The 25,897-nt window shown below is 42.6% G+C and overlaps 1 protein-coding gene across 1 annotated transcript in view; it reads left to right on the top strand.

The window, feature by feature from the left end:
- The window catches only part of SCAMP2 (secretory carrier membrane protein 2), a 96,496-nt gene that overhangs the window by 53,075 nt on the left and 17,524 nt on the right, over positions 1–25,897 (top strand). The window contains exons 2-4 of the mRNA XM_030186556.1: positions 7,491–7,571; positions 8,941–9,033; positions 23,185–23,296. Of these exons, the coding sequence (XP_030042416.1) occupies positions 7,491–7,571; positions 8,941–9,033; positions 23,185–23,296 (286 nt within the window). The remainder of the gene's footprint in view (positions 1–7,490; positions 7,572–8,940; positions 9,034–23,184; positions 23,297–25,897) is intronic.

The raw sequence follows: 25,897 nt of genomic DNA, 5'->3' as shown, positions 1-25,897 counted from the left end.
AACACCAGGGGCAGGAAATAGAGGGCCAAACGTTTTCTAAGTGACATAGAGACATATTTTCAAAGCACTTAGACTTACAAAGTTACATAGTAACCTGTGGAACTTTGTAAGTCTAAGTGCTTTGAAAATGAGTCCTATAGTCTGACATGATGCAGAAACCACGAGAAGAGATCTCCAAAAATTAGAAAAATGGTCAAAGGTCTGGCAGTTAAAATGTAATAAATCCAATCTAAGCACAGTTTAAAACACCAAAATTCAAGATTCAAAACCCCTAATACAGTAAAATAATATGAATGCAACCGTTGACACAGGATTTATTTATTTGTATTTTGCTCACACCTTTTTCAGTAGTAGCTCAAGTTACATTCAGGTACACTGGATATTTCCCTCTCCCTGGAGCTCTTGCAATATAATTTTCTACCTGAGGCAATGGAGGGTTAAGTGACTTGCCTAAGATCACAAGGAGCAGCAATGGTATTTGAATTGGGCACCTCTGAATGTCAAGGCTGGTGCTCTAAACCACTAGGCTACTCCTCCACTCACATTTGGTTGCACGCTGCGTGAAGAAATATTTTCTCCAATTTGTTTTGGATTTACTATTTTGTGGCTTCATTGCGTGTCCCCTGGTCCTGGTGTTTTTGGAGGGAGTGAACAGGCAGTTCACGTCTGCCCACTCCACTCCATCCATTGTTTTGTGGATTTCTATCATGTCTCCCTCAGCCGTCTTTTCCCCGAGCTGGGGGGCCCTGGCCGTTTCAGCCTTTCCTCATGGGGAGGTCGTCCCATCCCCTTTGTCATTTTCGTCGCCCTTCTCTGTATCGTTTCTAATTTCACGTTGGCTTTGTCTCATCCATGCTTTTGAATATACTCTGTAATTTTGTTCTTTATAATAGTCTCTACCATTTTGCACGGCACCGACCTCAAGCTGACCAGTCTATAATTTCCCGGATCACCTCTGGGGCAGGGCGATTTCGAACCCTACGAACACTACACGGCTTCACTGCCACGTAGTCAACTTCAGAACATTGGAGGTGCAAATTATTATATTAGATGATTAAATCAACAATGAATGATATTATATACCCTTTCCAGTCCATCCTAAACCAGATTGCCATATACAAGAGACAAACCATACAAGTCAGCTTTGTATCGGGCCCTAGTTCATCACAGCCGGAGTCACCATCTTAAGTGTCGCTCGACACATTCACACACACATGCAACCAATTCAGTTTAGGTTTTTTATAACTTCCATTTTATAATTGGAGATCCTCTGTGTTCGTCCCACACCTTTTTGAATTAATGTCACCATTTGTGTCTCTACCACCTCTTCAATGGAAGAATTTCTGCATCTGCGCTGTTAAAGCAAGGAGGACGAGGAGATGGCACTCAAAGAACTTGGTAGGTGAGAGGCTGAGGCAGTGCAGCTTACACTTCCACGGGAACCCCTGCAGAACTGCTTCCATCCCTGCAGCCCCAGAGGTGATTCCCACAAACCCTGTTCCCATGCAGGTCTCTCTTACAAAATCAAAGTTTATACCTGAGGAACTGGAGGGTTAAGTGACTTGCCCAGCACCACACTAGGCTTTGAACCCAGGCTTCCTTGGTTCTTCTCTTGATGTTCAAATCTTTAGGCTACTCCTGTTTTCCAAGCACAGATTATCTCATTTCTTTAGCCTTTCTATTTCCTGCTAGTTTATCTTGCAAAACTTGCACATCAGGGACAAGGCACAACAGAATGAGACGGACAGAAAACCAATGAAATCCAGCAAGTTCTTTCATTGGGATGGAACTCCTCCCGTATGAGGAAAGGCTAAAGAGGTTAGGGAAGGGAAATGGGACTTGATATACTGCCTTTCTGAAGTTTTTTTTTTTTTTTTTTTTTTGCAACTACATTCAAAGAGGTTTACATATATTCAGGTGGAGTTGAACGGATAGAAATGAAGCGTCTGTTCATGCTTTCCAAAAATACTAGGACTAGGGGGCATGCAATGAAACTACAATATAGTAAATTTAAAATGAATCGGAGAAAATATTTCTTCACTCAACGTGTAATTAAACTCTGGAATTTGTTGCCAGAGAATGTGGTAAAGGCAGTTAGCTTAGCGGAGTTTTAAAAAGGTTTGGACGGCTTCCTAAAGGAAAAGTCCATAGACCGTTATTAATTGGACTTGGGGAAAATCCACTATTTTGGGGATAAGCAGTATAAAATGTTTTGTACATTTTTGGGATCTTGCTGGGTATTTGTGACCTGGATTGGCCACTGTTGGAAACAGGATGCTGGGCTCGGTGGACCTTTGGTCTTTCCCAGTATGGCAATACTTATGTACTTATGTACCAGGGGCAATGGAGGTTTAAGTGACTTGCCCAGAGTCACAAAGAGCTGCAGTGGGAATCAAACTGAGTTCCCCAGGATCAAAGTCCACTGCACCTCTTCAGCTTGGGTATGATCGAGGTCTACAAAGATCAGGGGACACTGAATGAAATTACATGGAAATACTTTTAAAACGAATAGGATGAAATATTTTTTCGCTCAACAGATGTGCTAATGGTGGTTAGTGTATCTGGGTTTAAAAAATGGTTTGGGCAAGTTCCTGGAGGAAATGTCCATAGCCTGCTATTGAGAGAGACGTGGGAAAGTCTGCTCTGGGATTGTTAGCATAGAATGCTGCTATTAATTGGGTTTCGACCAGGTTTGGCTACTATTGGAAACAGGATACTGGGCTAAATGGACCATTGGTCTGATCCAGTATGGCTATTCTTATGTTCTTAAAGCTGGAGGTGCATATCCTACAACTCTTCACCTTTGAGCCACTTGGGATTCCAACAATTTGCCATTTATATCCAAAGACAACAGACCTCTCCTTCTCTTCTTTTTTTTTTTTTTTTGGTGTGCCTCTAGTAGCCTGTGCACTTACTGCAAGTGGAACCACTGGCTCACCCAGTCAGATAAATGGTCAAGGATTTGATATACCGCCTTTCTGTGGTACAACTAAAGTGGTTTACATTTAGGCAGGCACTTTCTGTATCCCTAATGGGCGCACAATCTGATTTTGAGGCAGTGGGGCCCAGTATCACAAGGAGCCACAGTTAGTATCAGACTCAGTTCCCCAGGGTTCGATACCCCTGTGCTTCTCCTCCCATGTTTTTCTTGCACCGTATCCTTCCTTCAGCTCTCCCATTCTGGTTTTGTAGTTGTCTTTCATACGCTTCCTCTTGATGCCTGATATGGTACAACTGTGTTCATGCTGGGCAGGTTGTCAGGAATGTCACATAGAGTTCTCTCTTGCCATATACATGGCCGACACACTTGTATGTGTTTTTCACTTACATTCTCAACCCCCCACTCCCCACCCAAAAACAAGAGTGGAGTGGTTAGTGGTTAGGGTGGTGGACTTTGGTCCTGGGGAACTGAGGAACCGATTTTGATTCCCACTTCAGGCACAGGCAGCTCCTTGTGACTCTGGGCAAGTCACGTAACCCTCCATTGCCCCATGTAAGCTGCATTGAGCCTGCCATGAATGGGAAAGCGCGGGGTACAAATGTAACAAAAAGTAAAATAAATGTGGGATTAAAACTTGTCTTTTAAGCTTGTTATGATTTACTCCTACCTTGCCCCTCCCAACCTTCCCTTTTTCCCGTCCGTCCCCATGCCTGATATCCAGGCAAAGATGGGGGATAAGGCGGCCATGTTTTTTTGGCTAGCCAGACTGGCCAGTCAGCCGCCTCCCTTTTTTTCTCCTTTTTCTTTAAACAGAAATACAAGTAGACTTAAGTTGTTTTCATGATACGTGATCCATTAATAATTTATTTATTAAATGAATGCAGTGGCTTAAAACCAAAAGCAAGGCGCCTAAGCAAAACTTTACTGAAGGCCCCTCTGTAGACCCCCAATGCAGTAAGCTGCAGTATCTTGTAGTGTAGTAAGATTTCCCAAACTAATCTTGCTGCTTAGGCAGTGTGATTTTTTTTTTTCCTGTGCTAAAAATTCTCTATTTTAATTCTCTTCCCTATAGAGTAGAGCAGTGGGTCCAGTACTAGAGCGCGCTGATATTTGTAGAACCAACACCCCCCCCCCCCCCCCTCCAACTCCCAGTGTCATTCTTTTATTAAATCATGTGTTTCTGCCCAGCAGTTTAAAAAGCATTTAAGTACAGCATCTCCTAGTCCTAGGCCCAGTTCTTGTGGTAATAACCACATGCTTTTGTTATGAAACTTGAAATGTGAACCTTGTAGCCGGTGATGCTGTGCAGAAAACTTTAATTTAACATGTACACTTGTATTCTGCTTTACCTTTCAGTTCAAGGCAGATTACATAGAGTAACATACACAGATGTTAAATTAATAAAACCAACTGATTATGACAAAAAATGAAGGCAATCTCCTCCTATTTCATTCAAACCGACAAGCTAGACTAAATAGGAGATTGAAACAATACATGCACAATTGACATCTGCTCAAACTACACCTATAGTGTGGAGGAAAGGCCTCAAGAAGCCCCCCCCCCCCCCCCCCCCCCCGGCTGTATAACTTCATAGCACACGGGGACTGGGCTGCTTCATCATCGGCACCAACCTCTGAGCTTGTAAGCTTCAAATAAATCTTCTCTTATTTAAAGTACTTAACTTCCTTTTCAATATATATATATATATATATACTTTAATTTGAACTTGAAGGCACTTAGCTTGTTTAAATCTGGTCCTTCTCTTGATCTGAACCGCGCTGATAAGGCGCCAGAGTTGACCGGTGCTGAAGAAGACTTTGGCTGGCAGGAGTTGGGGACCCCCGCCAGCAAAGGTACTTGGTGATGGGGGGGGGGGTCGGCAGCGGGAGGGGGGTCCAAAGTGGCGGGGGGGGGGAGTCGTTGGCTGGGGGAGGCGGGCTAAACTGTTCCCCCCCCCTCCTTGGGCTCTGGACCCCCCTCCCGCTGACATCTGGCTACGCCCCTGATGTACGCTAAGGATGAATTCTATAATAGCGGTTCCGTGCTTTATAGAAGACTAGTCTAAGACTGCGGTTTTGCACCTAACATTAGGTGAGAGCACTTGACGGCATGTCAAAGCCTGGTGTAAGTGCTACTTTCTAATTGTTGGTAGCTAGGCATGTAATTCCTAGTATTTTAAAACCCGTGTGCCTCACTCCTAGGCACATCCCTGACCCTCCCATATTCCCACTCCCTAGAAGTTGTGCACGATAAGATTTGTGTGCACAGCTTCTAGAATAACAACTAAGGACAGCTGTATGCACAACCGCTTATTGGTGCCAATTAGCACAGATTGAAACCAATAACTTTAATGCCAATTAACGGACAGCTATTAAATTAAGTTGTGCATGCAACTGACTTTATAAATTGCACGTGCAAATTTGCATGCTAAGCCTAAATTTGGGCACACAAGTTTATTGAATTTGGGGGATAGTGGACCTACACTGTATGTAGGTTATTTTCAAATAGCCAGTTTAAGCAGGTTAAACACTTGGAAATAACTGAAAATTACCCTTGGTGTCTCTGTACCCCACTTAGATTGGTATAAGTAATACATGTTTTTAAATAAAAGTAAAATAATGACATATTTATTTACAAAAGCTTGATATACCGCATATGCCAAGAACTGACTTCTAAGCAGTTAACATAAAACTTATTTATTGCATTTGTATCCCACATTCCCCCACCTATTTGCAGGCTCAATGTGGCTTACATAGATTTGTTAACATTGTCATTTCAGGGTATCAGATCAAATACAGTTAGTAATGTGTAGCGATTAGGAAGGGAAGAAAAGAAGGAAGAGAGTGATTAGGGTAGTTATAGAAGGTAAGCGTTCATAATTGAGTGGGTTGGTGGGGTGACTTAGTGAGGCTGTAGTTAGCTGCCAGAAGGAGAAAGAAGGAAAGGTTAGCAGGGTAGGTAAGGCTGAAAAGGTGAGTTTTCAGGGCTACTTTAAACAGAATAAGAGAATTCAGACTGGAGGTGGACAGGCAAAGAATTCCAGAGCTTGGGACCAGCATAGCTGATGGCAGAGGCACGAGTGGAGTCAAGAGGGACAGTGGAAGAGGGAGAGAGATAGAGAAAACCAGCAGTAGGAAAGCGGGAGCAAGGAATAAAGGTAATTGGGGGCTGAGGGGAGATAAGATTTGAACATGAGAATTAAAAGCTTAAACTGAAGACAGGCAGAAAGGGATAATCAGTGTTCAAATTGTAGGAGTGGAGTGACGTGATCAAAAGGTTTGGAACGGTGTAAAAGATGGGCAGGAGTAGATTAAACCAGTTGAAGGCATATTAGGGAGTAGAGGGGCAGGTTGGTGTACAAAGAGTTATAATAGACAAGATCAGTGATTACTAAACAAAGACGAAGAGGACGAATGAAAGAGTGCGAGAAGAAAGGCCGAGCAGTGCAAATACTTTTCTTCATTCAACGCCTATTTTTTTTTCTTTTTCTTTTTTCTTTTTACTTCTTTTCCCCTCCCCCTCCCATAATTAATGTGGGCTTGACTCATACAGGCCCTTTAATTAAAACTTAGCGCGCACTAACTGCATTTAGCCATGCACTAATTCTATAAAGCCCATTTTATATCTAATGGGCTTCTTAGCATTTAACACACACTAATTTCTACTAGTGTGCGCTAAGCCTTAGTGTAAGTGCCCCTTACTGTGATTTCCATGTTTCCTTTTTATTTGAGGGATTTTGTTTTACTGTTTGTGTTTTCTGACTTATATTTGCCTTTATAAACAAAACAAAATTCAGGGAAAAATGCCTGTTACCTTCCCTCTGCTGGATCAAATTGACACAAATTTTAGGGCAGATACTAGGTGAATCGGTTGAGACCTGTGTGTTTATGCATACATGGCATTCGACAGATGTGCTTGGCAATTATGGTTTGAATAGAAGAAATACTATTTATTGTTCAAAGAAAAACCTTGCCAAAAAAATCAGGATGGATAAGGTGTGAAATCTCTTTACCTAACCACACAACATGACTTGTCAGAAGGAATGGTACAGCTTCACCTTTTCTTTTCAGTTGTTTTCTTGGTGTTTGTTTTAGATATTCTTGGATTTGTTGATTAACTTTTGTCACGGACTTCCTTGCTAACAGCAAAACCTTTGTCTTTTTTATTTTCTCTGCTTTCCCTGTGAGGTGCAATTTAGTGTTGATTTTTTGTGGACAATGCTTTTAAGATGCCGTGGTTCAGGATCTTGGTGCCTTCCATGCAGACACTTTGCCAGGTTCTGCCTTCTCCAAGGTTAGAGAGTTATAATGATTCTAACCAATGAAATAAGAAACGAGAAGTCTCTAAGCACATGCAAAGCACATATCTACTGTACCTGAATGTAACTTGCCTTGAGCTACAACTGACAAGTGTAAACCAAATTCAAAATAAATCAATGTATATATGTACCATGGGGTGTAAAGATAGATAAAATTTGTGCAAAAGCTATTGTTTTGAAGAGCTGTGTTCGTAATTTGGATGTAATGGCTTTTCCCTCTTCTCTTGCCAGGATCCCTCAGTAACACAATTGGCCAATGCCAACCAGAACAACTTAGAAGAATTCAATCCATTCACAGAGAACTCCCGGCTGGTATGTTCCTTTAAAAAGATTACTTCACAGAAGTAGTGAGCTTCCTCAGTAAGTACTCCAGGAATGGGCACTGAATGTGATGGCCACAGCTCTATATCCCACCAATCATAACACACCTCATAGAAACAGCTCTTCCCTTTTGTACCATTAGCAAGAATGCCTTCAATTTTGCCCAGAATTTAAAAATACATATATAGATAGCCTGACAGTAACCTGTAAAAAGGATTGACTGATTATCAGTTCTACAGCAGAAAAATGGTCTGCTGTGGAACAGGAGTAGAGACTGGTAATAATAAAGCATGAAAAATAAATGTCATACATCCATGATGTACATTAATTTCACAATTTGAAGGAACAAATCGGATCTGCATCTTGGAGCTGCATCTCCTAGATGTGTTTGGTGTTGCTGAGGTTAACAGCCTGAGTTCCACTGGGTGGTGGTGAATTTGTGTAACAGCCTACCGGTGGAGGTGGTGGAGATGAAAACTATATCTAAATTTAAGAAAGCTTGGAACAAGTACATAGGATCTGTAAGGGAGAGGAAGAGAGGGACTGTCTCTTCATGTTCAAGTGTACAGCGCTGCGTACGTCTAGTAGCGCTATAGAAATGATAAGTAGTAATAGTAGTAGATGACAGACTGGATAAGTCCCTATGGTTATTATCGGTCTTCATTTTTCTGTGTTGAATATGGACACAAGCCTTCCTGGGGCAGAAGGTGAAATTTGTAGTGAAGATTTGATTGCAAGAGCCCTACAGGTATCCTTATCTTATCTTCCCGGCATATGTTTGTAGCCCAGTGCTTAGTGCTTCATAGATGGCAGGAACGCCTCCCCGCCCCCAACACCTCTTATATAGCTAATCAATTATGCTCCCTTTAAAAATTCCCTCCCCCCCCCCCCCCCCCCCCCCCCGGCCAAAGCAGCAGACCTCAGTGGGTAAATTTTTCCCATCAGTAGCAGAACTTTATATTATGAACCCCAGAGCGAGGGGGGGGGGGGGATCAGCTGCAAGTGGCGGTCCCCTTGTACTGTCAGGGCTGAGTGGGCAGGGTTTATGCCATTGGTTTCTACCATGTTGAACAGGTATCCTGTAAAATGATCTCCTTTTCACTCTTTCTGTGGAAAGCAGGTCTGATGCAGAGCATTCTCTGTCTTTTAAGAGTAGATTGTGGGGAGTGACATCACTCTTCACTCATCCTATGAGAGGTTTTGATGGAAGCAGGTCCCATAAGTGATGAGCCTTAAAATGTATCCATATCCACCAAGGACCTGCAATATTTTCTCACTGTTAGAATCCAGACAGTCACTAATGAACAGAGAGAAATCAGTAGCACTTCAGTAATACTTATTCTTTTCTTTCTTTGTCTAGACCAACCCATCTCAGACCACTGCACCAGCAACAGATCCTATGACGCCCTCCCAGCCTGCTGTTCTGCAGCCCTCTGTAGAACCCAGCCCAAAGGTATCATATCTTAAAATGATCACCAAGAAACTGTTCTTCCATCATTGCTCCTCAACTCCCCCCCCTTTTCCCCCCCTCGAAGCCCTGAATTAGAAGCAAGGGTATAGAAAAGCACATGTAAGGTAATATTTATTTTTGTTACATTTGTACCCTGCGCTTTCCCACTTATGGCAGGCTCAATGCAGCAGGCAATGGAGGGTTAAGTGACTTGCCCAGAGTCACAAGGAGCTGCCTGTGCCGGGAATCAAACTCAGTTCCTCAGTTCCCCAGGACCAAAGTCCACCACCCTAACCACTAGGCCAAAACAGAGTGCCTGGGCATGTCGTATGCACCTTTTATAAAACAGCTTAACCAAAAGCTGTTGCACAAAATTACACCTGTCTGAGGCAGAGGTAACTCTAGGTGTAAGTGTGTACTTGCATGGATTTTATGAAATAAGTGCCAACTCTACCCCTGGTAGTTGCTATGCAAATATTGGATACAAGTAGGTGCTGTGTTTTCCGAGTGCTTACTTTTACGTGTATTATCTCTGGGTAATTATTTTAAGCTCCTATTGAAGAGTGTAAAACACTGTGTTCTACATGCTCAGGTTGCTTATAAAATTACTCCCTAAGTGGCTATGTTCACAGTAGGGCTGTGGAGTCGATACACCAAGCCTTCGACTCAGACTCCTCTATTTTCCTGCTGTCTGACTCCTACTGATATTAGGCTTTATTATTATTTTTTTTTTTTTTTGGTTCTGGATCTAAAGTACTGCTAAACATAACTTTAGAGGACAAATAACCTAACAAAATGATAATTTACCATACACTGTTGTAAATTTTTTAAATTTATTTTGAGGCTGGAGTCGGTACACTTTTACCGACTCTAGCCAAAATTGTTTCTGACTCCACAGCCCTGGTTCATAGTACATTGGGAAAACCCCTTAAGCTTTTAAGAAAGTTTCAAAAACTAAGTTAAATCTTAACAGTAATTTTTCCTTGGAGAAATAGGGGTGAACAAACATATGGATAAAGGTGAGCTGGTCGATATTGTATATCTGGATTTTCAAAAGGCATTTGATAAAGTACCTCATGAAAGACTCCAGAGGGAATTGGAGAGTCATGGGATAGGAGGTAGTGTTCTAGTGTGGATTAAAAACTGGTTAAAAAAATAGAAAACAGAAAGTAGGGTTAAATGGTCAGTATTCTCAATAGAGAAGGGTAGTTAGTGGGGTTCCGCAGGGGTCTCTGCTGGGACGGTTGCTTTTTAATATATTTATAAACTAGTATAAAAGGCCCGTTTCGGTAGGCAATGAAACGGGCGCTAGCAAGGTAATACCCCCCCACCCTGCAGCATTCTTCCTGTCTCCCCTGCCCCTCCTGCAGCCACCCATCTGGTCTCAGGACCCCCTCCCCACCAACCTTCCTCTGCCCCTGCAGCCACGCATGTGCAGCGGCCCTCCTCTCTCCCCTGCTCTCCCTGCAGCCACCCATGTCCAGCGACCCTCCTCTCCCCCTGCAGCTACCCATGTCCAGCGACCCTCCTCTCCCCTGCCCCCCTACAGCCACCCATGTCCAACGACCCTCTTCTCCTTTCCCCTTGCCCCCCCTGTAGCTACCCATGTCCAGCGACCCACCTCTCCCCCTGCCCCCCCTGCAGCATCCCTTCTGTCTCCCCTCCCCTCCCCTGCAGCCACCCATCTGGTCTCAGGACCCCCTCCCCCTGCAGCCACCCATGTCCAGCGACCCTCCCCTCCCCCCTCGGCGCATCACCCAAGCCCCTACCCCCCTCGGGCACATCAACCCCCTCGCCACCCGCAGCCGCCAATACTAACGCTGTCCGGCCGCTGCTGCGTCTCCTGTTGAGCAGCAGCGGCTGGTACAAAAAGAAAAAAGCCAAAAAAAGATTTTAAACCTGAAACATGGCTCCGTAGACAGCCATCTGGCATTGGCTGTCATCTCTGCAGCCGCTCCTCCTCTCCCTTCTGACGTCGCTGCGCTCCTCCGGGGTCTTCCTGCAGGGGCAGTGATGTGGAGGGGAGAGGAGGAGCGGCTGCAGTGACGACAGCCAATGCCAGATGGCTGTCTACGGAGCCGCGTTTCAGGTTAAAAATCTTTTTTTTGGCTTTTTCTTTTTGTACCGGCCGCTGCTGCTCCACAGGAGAAGCAGCAGTGGCCGGACAACGTTAGTATTGGCGGCTGCGGGTGGCGAGGGAGTTGATGTGCCTGAGGGGGGGGGTAGGGGCTTTGGTGATGTGCCGGGGGGAGGGTCTTGGGTGATGCGTTGAGGGGGGTAGGGGCTTGGGTGCTGCGCCGGGGCGGAGGGGCTTGGGTGTTGCGCCAAGGGGGGGCACTGACAGCTGTTTCCCAGGCAGGGGGAGGAGTACCTACTCCTTCCCTTGCCTTGGAATCAGCTGTCAGTGACATCACTGACAACAGTGCATTCTAAACTGCCTAGCAGACCACCTCCGAGGGAGCCACGGTCCCAGGCACATTAGAACGTTGGAGGTGAGAATTATTATATAGGATGATCTAGAGATGGGAGTAACTAGTGAGGTAATTACATTTGCTGATGGCAGTTATTCAAAATTGTTAAATCGCGGGAGGATTGTGAAAAATTACAAGAGGACCTTGCAAGACTGGGCATCCAAATGGCAGATGACATTTAATTTAAGTACAAAGTGATGCATGTAGGAAAGAGGAATCCAAATTATAGCTACGTCATGCAAGGTTCCATATTAGAAGTCCCTGACCAGGAAAGGGATCTAGGTGTCATCATTGATGACACTTTGAATCCCTCTGCGGCAGCTAAGAAAGCAAATAGAATGTTAGGTGGTATTAGGAGAGGAATGGAAAACAAAAATGAGGACTTTATAATGTCTTTGAATTGCTCCTTATTGCGACAGCACCTCAAATACTGTGTGCAGTTCTGGTCACCGCATCTCAAAAAAGGTATAGTGGAATTAGAAAAAGTACAGAAGAGGAGATGGGACGACTTCCCTATGAGGAAAGGCTGAAGCATCTAGGGCTCTTCAGCCTGGAGAAAAGACGGCTGAGGGGAGATATGATAGAGGTCTATAAAATGAGTGGAATGGAACGAATAGACGTGAATCAATTGTTTACTCTTTCCAAAAATACTAGGACTAGGGGGCATGCAATGAAGCTGCAAAGTAGTACATTTAAAACAAATTGGAGAAAATATTTCTTCACTCAGCATGTATAATGCGTACACTATTGGAAGATTCTTAGTTTCCCTTGTCTGCTATATAAAGTGCTCATCTCATTACTGAGATAGGTAACGAAGCACTATTTGTTGCTTTGTGCTGTTACGTTCCCTGTAGCCCAGTGGAAGTTTTAGGGGCAATATGCCTATTGTGTCACATCTGTACAAAACAAAAAGTCCACAGGAGATTGACAGCATCTGTTTCTCCTATTTTCTGTTTTTGCGGGGCTATTCTCAGGCCTCTTAGTCTTGGGGAACCACAAGCCTTCTACAGTTTCTAGTACTGGATAATTTGGGCAGGTCTCCCTCTTCATTATTCCATACGTCGAGGAATATGTGTATTTTGCATTGACAGTTTCAACCCAAACCAGTCTAGTGAGATCATTACAGTTTTGTTTCTCTCCATACACGGTGTATCAGTAGCCTTTCCCCAAGCATTGGCGGGGGATTTATAGCTATCACATCTTGCACGTATTGCCCGTTTAGATATTGATTCACTTGCTCTCGCTTGTTTATCTTTTCTCCTTTGTGACATCATTTCTTTCAGCATTTAAAGCAGCTTGCTGCCTTGTTGTTCTTGCTCTCTGAGATCCTCTAAGTCTGAATTATACAAAGGCTTGCGATTTTCTCAGCATGCTACCGTGAGCCCCCCACAGTCTCCTGACTGTTATTGCGTCTCACATGGCTTAGCCTTGCAAGGCGTTACTATCTTCAGCATTTCTCTCACATCCTTCCTCTACACTGTTTAACCCTGCCTACGTGAGATCCTACAGGGCAGGAATGGCGCACCAGGACAACTCGTTAACATCTCTCGTTCCCTCAGTCAGCCATGTTTTTTGCTGATATTTTGATCATCCTTTTTCTGAATCCACAAAGATCAACCAATGTGAATATGCACAACTTGCCCATTTATATTCAGAATTGTCTCTTAATATCTGCTTGTATATTATTACTTTGTTTTATTATCATCATGCTGACCAAAACCCTGCAATACTAAATGTTTATTTACTAACATTCTTCCACTATTCATGATGTATTGTAAGCCACTTTGAGCCTGCAAAGAGGTGGGATACAAATGCAACAGGAAATGATGATCCAGGCTCAAACAGGCCTCAGACCAGCAAAGGTGAGCTAGCAGGAAAATACCCCTACAGGGCAGAACCTTGGTTCTCCTGCAACAGCAGGGCATGCAAGCTGGCCCTGCCATGGGAGTGAATTGCCTCTGTAGTGTGAACAAGTTGCATGTAGGAAAAGAACCCCAGCTGCCAGCACTGAGGGCCTGCAATACCCCAGCTTCGCACCCCTTGATAGAAATGTCAAGACAGCAGGTTAAAGCATATTGTCATTTGATTAAAATTCTACATTGGAGAAGGCAAGCTGATTGATAGAAAATTTACCCTTTTTCTATATTTATTCCTGAGGGGGAATAGGTGTAAAGCATTTAAAAGCACCTACTCTGTAACCAGTCAACTTAGTATGACTTTAAGTAAACTGGACTATTTCATTGCTGATCTTGGTCAGAGTTGAATGCTGTGTGTTTTACACTTACAGAAGCAAAACTTAGGGTGCATCACAATAAGTTGTGCATATCTTTATTGGAGAAATGCAAAATCATAAGTAGTAAAACATAGTAGGACAAAAATGGAGAGACCTTGGAATTAGATCATAAGAGGGAATGAGTCTGACTGTGCCAGGATTACCATTATATTGTGAGCAGTCTAGATAATGCTTTGGGGTTAAAGGTTCTCTGTGCTTCTTAGTAGTTTTGTGTATGAGGTTTCCTTATGGAAATAGTGCACATAGAAATGGGATTGTTCTACGGAGGAAATTAGGAACAGGACAGCAGAGCCTTTCACATCTATGTCACCATTTGTATGTGTTGCATGTTAGGTGTGACCAATAATCACTGCTATTTGACGTTTGTAGATACAGACGGGCAAGTGGGATCATTCAGTAGGTGAGTTTCAGGAGTCTGGTGTGCCTCTGGAAACCTAACGCAAGACCAGCCAAAATAAGTAGTACAGAGCAAGTATCTTGAGTTTCCTGTCTGATCAGACCTTGGGACATGTCGTGAAGACAATATGCTTGAGCTCCAGGGAGGGAAGGAGGATGATTGCATTTGCTGCAGTGACTCCTACTGGCAGAAGAGTATATCTTCAAAGAAGGGGTCATTTTCATAAGGTTGTTTCATTTGGATAACTGGGTCTTCTTTCTTTTCTCTATTGCACTGTTTGCATTTTTCCCACACATGCCTGTCTTACCCATAGGTAGAGAAATGTTATTAAAATGTTCTCAGGTGGTGTCTCTCTTACAGTATGCCACCAGGAGAGGTTTCTCTCTTCTGCAGTTTCTTTAGATCTCAAAAATCAATGTGAGTACTTTCAGAATCAGGACTGTAGGAATTGTTCTTCTGCTCAGTGTTTTTGCTTTCTCTTCATCTCCCTTGTCCTTTGCATTTATGTCCAGACTTTTCCTTCTCCTTGCCCTGATTTATTCCATTTCCTCCTCCTGAAAATCCGCTATTCACTGCCCTTTTTGTCTTGATGCCTTTAGAGGGAAAAGTAAGGATGACATGATGGGGTAGTTTTATAAGCGTAATATTTTTGTGTATAATACTCTTTTATGCTCACAGAAATAGCTATTATTTTTTAAATATCCATGGATATAAAGCACGTAAAAGGATGTACAGACACCCTACCTGCATGCATTCTTGCCCAGAATAGATATAAATGTTCCTGGGATTTGCACATCTATATAAATAAAATTCCCCTCAGACATTCTGAATCCCCCTCAGACGTTCTGAAGCTCACCTCTCTCCAACTGTGGCTCCTGACCTAGGCTATTCGGACTCCCGCACTCAGCTGCGCCCTAGGCCACGCCCCATCTGGACATAAACACTCTCAACGTTCCATTGACCACTGACGTCAATGAAGCCAGTTCGTTTGTTCGAAGCTCTGTAGCAGCAGATGTGGGCCCCGCCCTCGCGTCAAACGTAATGACGTTGAGGGCGGAGCACATTCAAGGAGCCAATCAGTAGCCGAAAGCAGGAGAGAGGCCAGGTTCACACTCTCGCACAGGACGAAGAGGGAGGGCGGCAACACGGCGAGCAAATGGCTGCGGCGACTGTCCAATGTGCAGGAGGCGGGTGAGGGCTCGGGGTCGAGGACCACTGGCGACTCGGAAGCGGGGGAGGGGGGGGAGGAAACAGCACTGGCTACGACTCCAGCGCAGCCGTCATCCCATTCACTGAAAACAAAAGAAGCAAACCTATGACATGCTTCAGGACGTTTAATACACAGGAGTGGAAGTGACCCAAGCAAGTGTACGGTAAGGAAGGAAGCCCATTGGTTAATCTCTGTTTCAACTCCCCTACGCAGCCGTCATTGCTATACACTCACAAAGAAGCAAACCTAGGAGCTGCTGCTTCACATTGTCGTTTTTAAATTGAGGACAAAAGGAGAGGGGACACAGACAGATCCTGCAACTGGGGGGGGGGACCCTGCAACTGGGAAAAAGGGACGGGGGGAACCCCCCTGGAACTGGGAGGGAGGGGGGAATCCCCCCTGCAACTGGGAGACAGACCGGTGGGGGGGGGGGGGGGGAAGACCCTGGCACATACTCTCATTCTCACTCTCACACACACACTCGCACCCAGTCTCACTCTCCCTCTGTCACACACACGCGCGCACATTCACTCTCACACACTCACTCTCTCAAACATACACACTCCGAGGAAAACTTTGCTAGCGCCCGTTTCATTTCTGTACGAAACGGGCCTTTTTTACTAGTATTTTATAAAATACATACATAAGCACATGAAATAAAAACAAATGTTGTGCATTTGTTAGAGCAGTTTAGCTCTGGAAGCTTTCTAGAGGATAATTTTATGATTGCATTTCTGTGCCTAATAAGTTGCCTTTATAAAATTGGCATTATTTACATGCATATCTGCTGCAGAAGTTAGATGAACTGTTATAAATTCACATGCTGCAAGGGCTGATCAGGTGTTGTTAATCCTGGTCACAGAATATAAATAGATGTTATGGCTACAATTATATCATTGAGCTACATTCTTTTTTTTTAAGAAAAAATTTTAAAATCCATTTTATGAAGCCACGTTAAGTGCTATCGTGCACTTAATGTGGCAAAAATGACACACAACACATTAAAACGTCCTGCATTCGTCTGCCTTTAGCCTGCAGTAATCGCATGCTAATTTTTTTTTTTTTTTTGGCTGAGGGTATGTCATAGTTGGAAAATGGACATGGAAGTGTAAACCAGTTAGCCTGTTAACTGGGTTATTCACGCTTAACGCAGGAGCCCTAAGTGCCTCCTAAATAGAAAGTAGTTAGTACACCCGCATTATTATTTTTTTTCCGGTTGCTTCATGTTAATGCTCACATTAGTACATGGCATGAAAAAAATGTCATAGGAAATAGCAATTTCATGGCTGTGGTAGAAGTGAGCTTAGCATGCAGAAAAAGTCCCCTGTTACCACACACTGAGCAGCTTTGTAAAAGGACCTCTTAAATGTTAAGCAATTTTTTTTTTTAATCGCCTGTTTAACTACCCTGATCAAAATCCTGTAAGTCCATAGAAGCAAAAAAGGCATGACATGCATTCATTTAAGCATTTATATACCGCTTAGACCTAAGCAGTTTACAGTTTCATTTTACAGGTACTTGGTCTGTCCCTAGTGAGCTCATAGTCTAAATAGTACATTGTACTACTGTTGTACCTAGGGCAACAGAGGGTTAAGTGACTTGCCCAGGGTCACACAGAACTGCAGAGGAAATTCATCAGGCAGCAGTGGGAATTGAACCCAGTTCCCCAGGTCCGCAACCTATTACACTAACCATGAGGCCATATCATGCCTTAAAGGGCCACATTCCTTTGTCAGTCCCTACTGCTTAATACAGTAGAGGGAACTAATAATATGCATAGAGCAGTGGTTCCCAAACCTGGTCCTGGAGGCTTCCCAGCCAGTTAAGTTTTCAGGATACCCACAATGAATATTCATGAGAGAGATTTGCATACACTGCCTCCGCTGCATGCAGATCTCTCTCATGAATTCATTGTTGATATACTGACTGGCTGGGGTGCCCCCAGGACAAGGTTTGAGAACCACTGGCATAGAGGTTAAGAGAGTCTTTTACTAATGATTATTTTATTTATTTATTTTTATTTTATTTGTAACATTTGTATCCCACATTTTCCCACCTATTTGCAGGCTCAATGTGGCTTACATTTGCCGTAGTGGCGATTGCCATTTCCGGTCTACAGAGTTGCACATGGTTTTACATTCAGTGCGTACATACATGGTATAAGAATACATTGTGATCTTGCGTAGGTGTCAACATTATGTTGTTGCTCAGGTATTGACATTAGGGTAAAAGTGATAGTGTTTGGCAGTGAGGTTAGTCAGCATTGTGTGGTTACATAGTAATCGATATTAGATTAGAAGTGAGATTGTTTATTAAAAGCAATGAGGTTATTCGATCGTGTGATTAAGGTCGATCCTGTCTTATTCTTCAGTCTTATTGTTTAGTAATTAGGACGGTTGTTTGTGGTATGCCTTCTTGAATAAGTCAGTTTTCAATAGTCTTCGGAAGATAGTTAAATCTTGCGTTATCTTTATGGTCTTCGGAAGTGCGTTCCATAGTTGTGTGCAAATGTAGGAAAAACTGGTTGCATATGTGGACTTGTATTTTAATCCTTTGCAGTTGTGGTAATGGAGATTGAGGAATGTGCATGCTGATTTTTTTGCGTTTCTAGCAGGTAGGTCTATAAGGTCTGTCATGTAGGCCGGTGCTTCCCCTTGTATAATTTTGTGGACCATGGTGCAAACTTTGAACGCAATTCATTCTTTTAATGGAAGCCAGTGTAGTTTTTCTCTTAAGGGTTTGGCGCTTTCCTATTTTGCTTTCCCAAATATGAGTCTGGCTGCTGTGTTTTGGGCTGTCTGAAGCTTCTTAATGACTTGTTCTTTTCAACCTGCGTAAATTGCATTACAGTAGTCTAGGTGACTTAGCACCATTGCTTGTACTAGGCTGCGGAATGTTTCCCTTGGGAAGTAAGGTTTGATTCTTTTAAGTTTCCACATTGTGTAGAACATTTTCTTTGTTGTATTTTTCGCATGGTCTTCCTAGTGTGAGATTTTGGTCAATCGTAACTCCCCAAATTTTCAAACTATCAGAGACCGGGAGAGTATAGGCTGGAATGTTTATAGTATTATTTTTATTTGAGTTGTATTGTGAAGAGAAGATGAGACATTGTGTCTTTTCTGCGTTTAGTTTCAGTTGGAATGCATCCGCCCATGAATTCATTATTTGGAGGCTATGTTGGATTTCTTTTGTAATTTCGGTTAGGTCATGCTTGAACGGGATGTATATCGTGATATCATCTGCATAAATGTACAGGTTGAGACCTTGGTTGGATAGCGATTTAGGTAGAGGTGTCATTAGGTTGAATAAGGTTGGTGACAACGGTGATCCTTGTGGGACTCCACATTCTGGTGTCCATGGTGTTGACGTTTTTGATTTTGAGATCACTTGGTAGGTTCTAGCTTCTAGGAATCCTTGGAACCACTTTAGTACGTTTTCTCCAATCCCGAAGTAGTCTAGGATGTTCGAGAGTATCGCTTGTAATCTGCTGCAGGGCCAATAGAAATGGATCCTGCAGCACATAACATATACTAATCTTTAGTAAAGACCCCCTAAGAGTCAATCCTGGTAGAGGTGTAAAGGATCACACCAGTTGACACCTTTTTAGTCACATGGCCCTACAAGATGGGAAATTATAAGAAACACTGTTATAAATAAACTATAACTAGACAATAATGTGACCTGGTCCCAAAAACGTGACCTGTAGGTGCGAATGGATGTGATCTTTAACCTCTCTGTCACATTTTTGGGACAATTCACATTATCTAGTTATAGTTTATTTATAATAAGTGTTACATATATATTTAAAAACTAAAAGCCAGAGTTCCCATCTTGCTGTGCCACGTGTTGTGTGCAGGGTGAGGGAACACTTTATTATATTTATTTATTGATTGAGATTTATAAGCCACTTTTTATGAAGAGAATCACCCAAGGTGGTGTACAGCAGGACAGCTTAAGATAAAACTGTAATCTTGGTGCTTGTCTGAGTTTGAACATACAAATCACTAAATAGAACAAGCGAACTATCTCTGTTACCTAGATAACCTGACAATTTTGTTAACAGCATAACAATAGTAAGATGACCACATTTAAGCATGATCAATGAAGTCTACTTGTAATAGGACTAACGTGATACAGTATCAGAAATGCACATATTTAGAAGTGCTTTGGTTCTAAAAATGTTAATGCTGGCTGGAGTGGAGGAGTAGCCTAGTGGTTAGTGCAGCAGACTTTGATCCTGGAGAACTGGGTTCCCACTGCAGCTCCTTGTGACTCTGGACCTGTGTATACTATGTAAACCGCTTTGAATGTAGTTGCAAAAAAAACACAGAAAAGCGGTATATCAAGTCCCATTTCCTTTCCCTTAAGTTATTTTGATTTTGAAAGAGGCAAGACCTTGTTTTGACCATAGGTGCAAATTGCTTAGGTGCAGCTGTGTCCTATACTCCATGTTGGGAAGGGATTATCTCTGTACCTCTGCCACTGAGAGCACCCTCCCTGTCCCCTGGAAGGGGTGATGTGATAGCTAGTGGTATTTATATGTTGGTATTTTATCTTTTAATGTTTGTATGAGGTTTGTGATGATAGTGGGGGTTGATGAAAAGAATGAACACTGAGTACTTGCAAATCACTATTTTTTTAAGGGCATTAATAGAAGAAGGTTAAATAACATTTCCATACACTCCCCTCCCTCCAAATCAAACTCTGCTGTGCACTGGCAAGAGGCTCTCTCTCTATACTAGTGCTTCTCAGCCTTCTCTGGAGGCTTGCCTAGCCAGTTGAGTTTTCAGGATTGCCACAATGAATATACACAAAATAAATTTGTATATTTTGGAGAGCCCTTGTATGCAAGAGAATGTGAGATGAATCTGCCTGCCTTCTCTTTGTACTATTTAGTGGGGCTGTTTGGTTTGTTAGTGAAGTGGCAACATGCAACTGGCGATTAGCATTGAATGGACTGGGGAGAGGAGGAAGATGACCCCTATGGGGGGGGGGGGGGGGGATGTTAATGGGTATGGAGGAAGTATACAAGGATAGAAGTGTTTAAACTGGAGATTGTTTTGTAGGGGAGGGAAAGCAGTAGAACTGACACCATTACTCCAGTTTTGGCATTCCCAGAGCTCATTTAGGTGTGGCCAAAGGAGGTGCAACAGTTGATAGCGAAGTTGCCTTTGAGGTTCCATCATGTGTTTAAAGATGGGGTATTCGGCTTCTGGGCTCAGTTCCGAGCAAAATTTTAACTTGAAGTTCCTGTTTGGCTGTAGCTGTGGACAATTTGCTTAAAGGGAAGGAATAAGGAAAGAATAGTAAGGGATTCCTTGGGGTGGGATGAAGTTTTTCTCAGAAGGAGGGTGAAGGATCTACCAGGTACTGAGGGAAATGGCTTGTCCTCTGTCTTTGAACTCCAGAAGGATGTGGCAACAGGAGCGGGGTGAAGATGAAAGAACATGGAGTAAGTTATCAGAGGAAATATGGAAGGATTCAATCTCTTTTTGTCAATATGGTTGGGCAACAGTATAAAACCTTAAGCAGAGGTTAAATGACATCCATGAAGCTGAAAGTTTTGGGAAGCGTGGTGGATAATCTGTGTTGGCTTGAGTGTGTATGTTGAGGGGGAGGCTCTCCATCTGCCTGGGTCATATTCAGTGATCCACAGGATTTGGAGGGAGGTGGCAGTCAAAATGAAGTTGACAAGGTTAAACTTCTTGTTGAGATAAAAGCCTGTCTGTTTTTGTTTGCTCCTGGGGGAGAGGGCTCCTATTCAAGAAATGAATATTGATAGGAAATTCTAACAGTTAAAGTCAGAGGTACAGTGGAGAAAATTGTAAGTTACAGAAGCATGTGTTTTAAAGATTTGTTTGGGAGATAATTGGTGGTGGTGATTTTTTTGTACTGGCAAGCTGAACTCCCCTGGAGTGTTGCTTGATTGATTTTGAAAGGGGAGGGGAGTTTGAATCTAAGAGATGGGCAGGTTTGGGTGCAGAAGATAGTATGTCCAGAATAGGATCCTTTATGTATTTGAAATACAATGGCATGTTGGATTGTTTGAGCTTATTTTTGTGGAAAAGATTTTTTAAGTTAAAAAAAAAAAAAAAAAAAGAACTTCTGATTTAAAAGAATAATTAAGACAGTGTCCACAATAAAGTTTAATGTACCTTGAAATCAATTAAAAAAAAAATTTCTCACCAGATTGGCCAGGACTAAGGATAATACGCTGAAACCTTCTGCTCAGTGTGTTGCTGCGGCTCGGAAAGTGAATAGAATGTTGGGTATTATTAGGAAAGGTATGGAAAACAGGTGTGAGGATGCTATAATGCCGTTATATTGCTCCATGGTGCTACTGCACCTTGAGTATTGTGTTCAATTCTGGTCGCTGCATCTCAAGAAAGATATAGTGGAATTGGAAAAGGTGCAGCGAAGGGCTACTAAAATGATAGCGGGGATGGGACGACTTCTCTATGAAGAAAGACTAAGGAGGATAGGACTTTTCAGCTTGGAGAAGACGGCTGAGGGGAGACATGATAGAGGTACATAAAATAATGAGTGGAGTGGAACAGGTGGATGTGAAGCGTCTGTTCACGCTTTCCAAAAATACTAGGACTAGGGGGCATGCGATGAAACTACAGTGTAGTAAATTTAAAACAAATCGGAGAAAATTTTTCTTCACCCAACGCGTAATTAAACTCTGGAATTTGTTGCCAGAGAACGTGGTGAAGGCGGTTAGCTTGGCAGAGTTTAAAAGGGGGTTAGACGGTTTCCTAAAGGACAAGTCCATAAACCGCTACTAAATGGACTTGGAAAAATCAACAATTTCAGGAATAACGTGTATAGAATGTTTGTACGTTTGGGAAGCTTGCCAGGTGCCCTTGGCCTGGATTGGCTGCTGTCGTGGACAGGATGCTGGGCTCGATGGACCCTTGGTCTTTTCCCAGTGTGGCATTAATTATGTACTTATAAGGATGCTGTGGAGGCAGCATTTATAGCTCCTTGTGGGGAGGGAGTGTGAGCCATTGCACAATAGTGACAATTAATAGCCAGACTCGGGCTTCTAGCAGGAGCTGCAGTCTTTTACTCCCTTGCCAAGGACTGTTGCTGGTTACAGCTAAACTGGAAACCCAACAGGCAGGAAACAAAAAATAGTTGTTTAAACATAGGCAGTCCAGAGGGCTACACAGAACAGTGGCTGTATTTGCTGCCATCTCTTTTCTTTAGTGGTACTTAATGTTCCTTTTTAATTAGTCCATAAATCCAATTATTAAAGGGCTCATTTTGAAAGCACTTGCGTTCCATAAGTTACTCTGTAACTTTTATTCTGAGTGCTTTGAAAATAGTCTCTCTATCATTCAGCGAAACAGGATTCCGGTGCACTTAATGTTTGCAAAGATGCCAGCATCTACCTTTGGCTATCCTAGCAGCAGGTTTCCTCTTCCTCTGGAGAAATGGTAGAATGTATAATTGCACAAACTGAGGAACGAGGAAATAGTGATTTAATCAATGCCACATGGTCAGTGATAGTGAAGGAATTTGAACTTGTATCCTGGGCATTTATCCCAATCCTAATTCAATAGTCTTAACACTACACCAGTAGCCACCATTCTCTAAGACTGATTATACTTCAGCTGTTCTTAAAGTGTCAGAGGCAGCTTTTTTTTTTTTTGTTTTGTTTAAGGGGGGGGGGGAGGTAGAGAGGTGCTATCGTGCTACTCCCATCACCAGTAATGCAGAACCATTCTCTACTTAAGTCCACCATTTTGATGTGTGTGTGGTTTTCTGTGCTCTTCAGTTTGTAGCAACGGCAGCACAGGCTGGGCTGCTACAGCAGCAAGAGGAGCTGGAGAGGAAAGCTGCTGAGCTGGACCGGAGGGAGCGGGAAATGCAGAACATCAACATTAATCGTGAGTACTGTGACAACATTTTCATACTTCTGCAGCTAGTTGAACCCAGGTATAAAATGCCCCTTTTGCTGTCTTGTGTGAGCCTGAATCCAGATTGAGAAGGTGGGTGGCATTTCTGGCTTTCGGTGAAAGCCAGCAAGACAGTAAAGTTCCTGTGTTCACCAGTAGAATAAATGGTGTGAAGACACACTGCTAATTGCACATGGTTCAGCATTGTCTGCAATACTTTTTAATATCTTTGTTTTGCCTCTTTGTCATCTTTTGAATTGTTTGAACTTACAATATAGATTATATGCAGATGACCTTCAATTTTTAATTCAGATTGATCAACCGGTGGCTCATTCATTTGAAAGGTTATCTACTTGCTTTATATTTGATAGAGCAGTGGATTTGAGGAAGTCACCTGAAGCTGAATAAGACCCAAATTTTTCTGTTGTCTAGTTATTCATCTGATGACATTCCAGAATTTTTTATGATAGGGAATATTTCAGTTCCCTTATTGAATAACTCATAGGGTGTCTTACTCGATTCTGCTTTAAGTATGAAGTCTCAGGTTCAACAGGTCATTCAAGCAGTCTTTTGTAAGTTAGGAAGAATCTGGAGATTTGCACATTTTTGAACTGTAATTCAAAGCATAATACCATGCTTTGATTACTGTAACGGCCTGCTAATAGGTTACCAAAACATTCTCTTAAGGTTCTCCAGATAACTCAATGCTATAGGGAGAGTGCTTACAGGCTGTTCACGCTACTCTCATATTTCTCCTTTGTTAAAGCAACTCCACTGGTTACCTATTGATCAAAGAATTAAATTAAGATCATGTTGCTGTTTTTTTTTAATCTTGAATGGAACTGTTTCCCTGTTAGTCTTGTCAACCTTTATGAATTTTTCAGCACTCACGAACCTTGAGATCTGCACATAAGGCTCAATTACAAATCCCATCTGCTGAATGCATTAACCTAGAAGAGTATAGAAAATGGATTTTTAAGATTATTAGTCCAATTTTATGGAATGTTTTACCAATGAATCTTAGACTGGCTGAGAACCTGGAGAGTTTTAAAAAAGAGTTGAAGATGCTGTTTGAACAGGCATATGGAGTAGGTTCGAGTTATGTTTTAAGATAAATTTACATGATTTTAAAGAGAAGATTAACTGAGTTATTTTGGGGGGTTTTTGTAGTCTTGTTTATTTTATTTTGTTGCTTTGTTTATTTTATGGTTTTTAAGATAGCTTTAATTTTGGCTCTTAATATATATGTTTTTATTGTAAGCCACCAAGAAGTTTTAAAGATTGTGTGGGTTAGTAAATTTATAAATAAATACATTTTCAGATTGGTGAAGAGCTTAGGATCCAGAATGCTAGTGCACTTATCTGTAATATTTTATTTATAATTAAATGAAAAGTAGTTGCCACCAGACTAGTGCTAAACATGCACAATTAACACTGCATAACAAAATGCCGTGTTTTTTTTCCCCCAACCTCCTTCCTCCACTTTCGTTTTACTGTTGTGTTTAGCAAATCCACATTCACCACTGGACAGTGGACTAGGAAGGAACCTCTAGAGCTGCCAAGTTGGCCAGTCCTGGTTTTCTAACTCCATTATGATGTGTTTTGGAATCTACAGCATTGATTTCAGTGGGTAGAATCAGGGACATGGGGGATCTAAATTTGAAAACAGGACTGGCCAAAAAGTCTCTGTCCTGGAATTGTGTAATTTGAAAATTTGTTTTTGAGTTCAAACCTTTCACTTTCTCCTCCAGTTTTCCTGTCTGAGCCCATGTTCAATGCCCACAAGAACATTGAGCTAAACTTACTATCTAACAGAATAGTCTGTTTCCACTCCACCCCTCTGCCAACACCACGACTGTTAATCTCACAGTGTCAATCGTGAGTACTGAAGTTGCTTGCGGTCACATGCAAGTAGAAAAGAATGTAAGAGTGGAGTGGAACAGGTGGATGTGAAGCGTCTGTTCACGCTTTCCAAAAATACTAGGACTAGGGGGCATGCGATTAAACTACAGTGTAGTAAATTTAAAACAAATCGGAGAAAAGTTTTCTTCACCCAACGTGTAATTAAACTCTGGAATTCATTGCCGGAAAATGTGGTGGTTAGCTTAGCAGAGTTTAAAAAGGGGTTGGACGGTTTCCTAAAGGACAAGTCCATAAACCGCTACTAAACGGACTTGGAAAAATCCAAAATCCCAGGAATAACATGTATAGAATGTTTGTACGTTTGGGAAGCTTGCCAGGTGCCCTTGGCCTGGATTGGCCGCTGTCGTGGACAAGATGCTGGGCTCGATGGACCCTTGGTCTTTTCCCAGTATGGCGTTACTTATGTACTTATTTTGGCTCTTGAGTCTCCCATGCTCCACAGGACACTCCAGAGTTTAGTGCAGATGATGGCCCTCCAAAGTGGGAGTGTTTCACTTATTGTAAAGGACTTAGTAGGTATGCCACAGGCTTTACCCTCAAAAGCTATTTTTTCTTACAGCCTCTAGAGATCACTACAAGTTGGGGTCTGGACGCTGATGTGGGTGGGTGGGTATCAGTAATGAATTTACATGTGTACGATTTTCCGATGGAGCATGAGGATCTCAGTGT

This window comes from Microcaecilia unicolor, chromosome 1 (genome assembly GCF_901765095.1).
Source record: "Microcaecilia unicolor chromosome 1, aMicUni1.1, whole genome shotgun sequence".
Taxonomy (NCBI): domain Eukaryota; kingdom Metazoa; phylum Chordata; class Amphibia; order Gymnophiona; family Siphonopidae; genus Microcaecilia; species Microcaecilia unicolor.
This window is presented reverse-complemented; position numbering and strand designations above follow the sequence as displayed.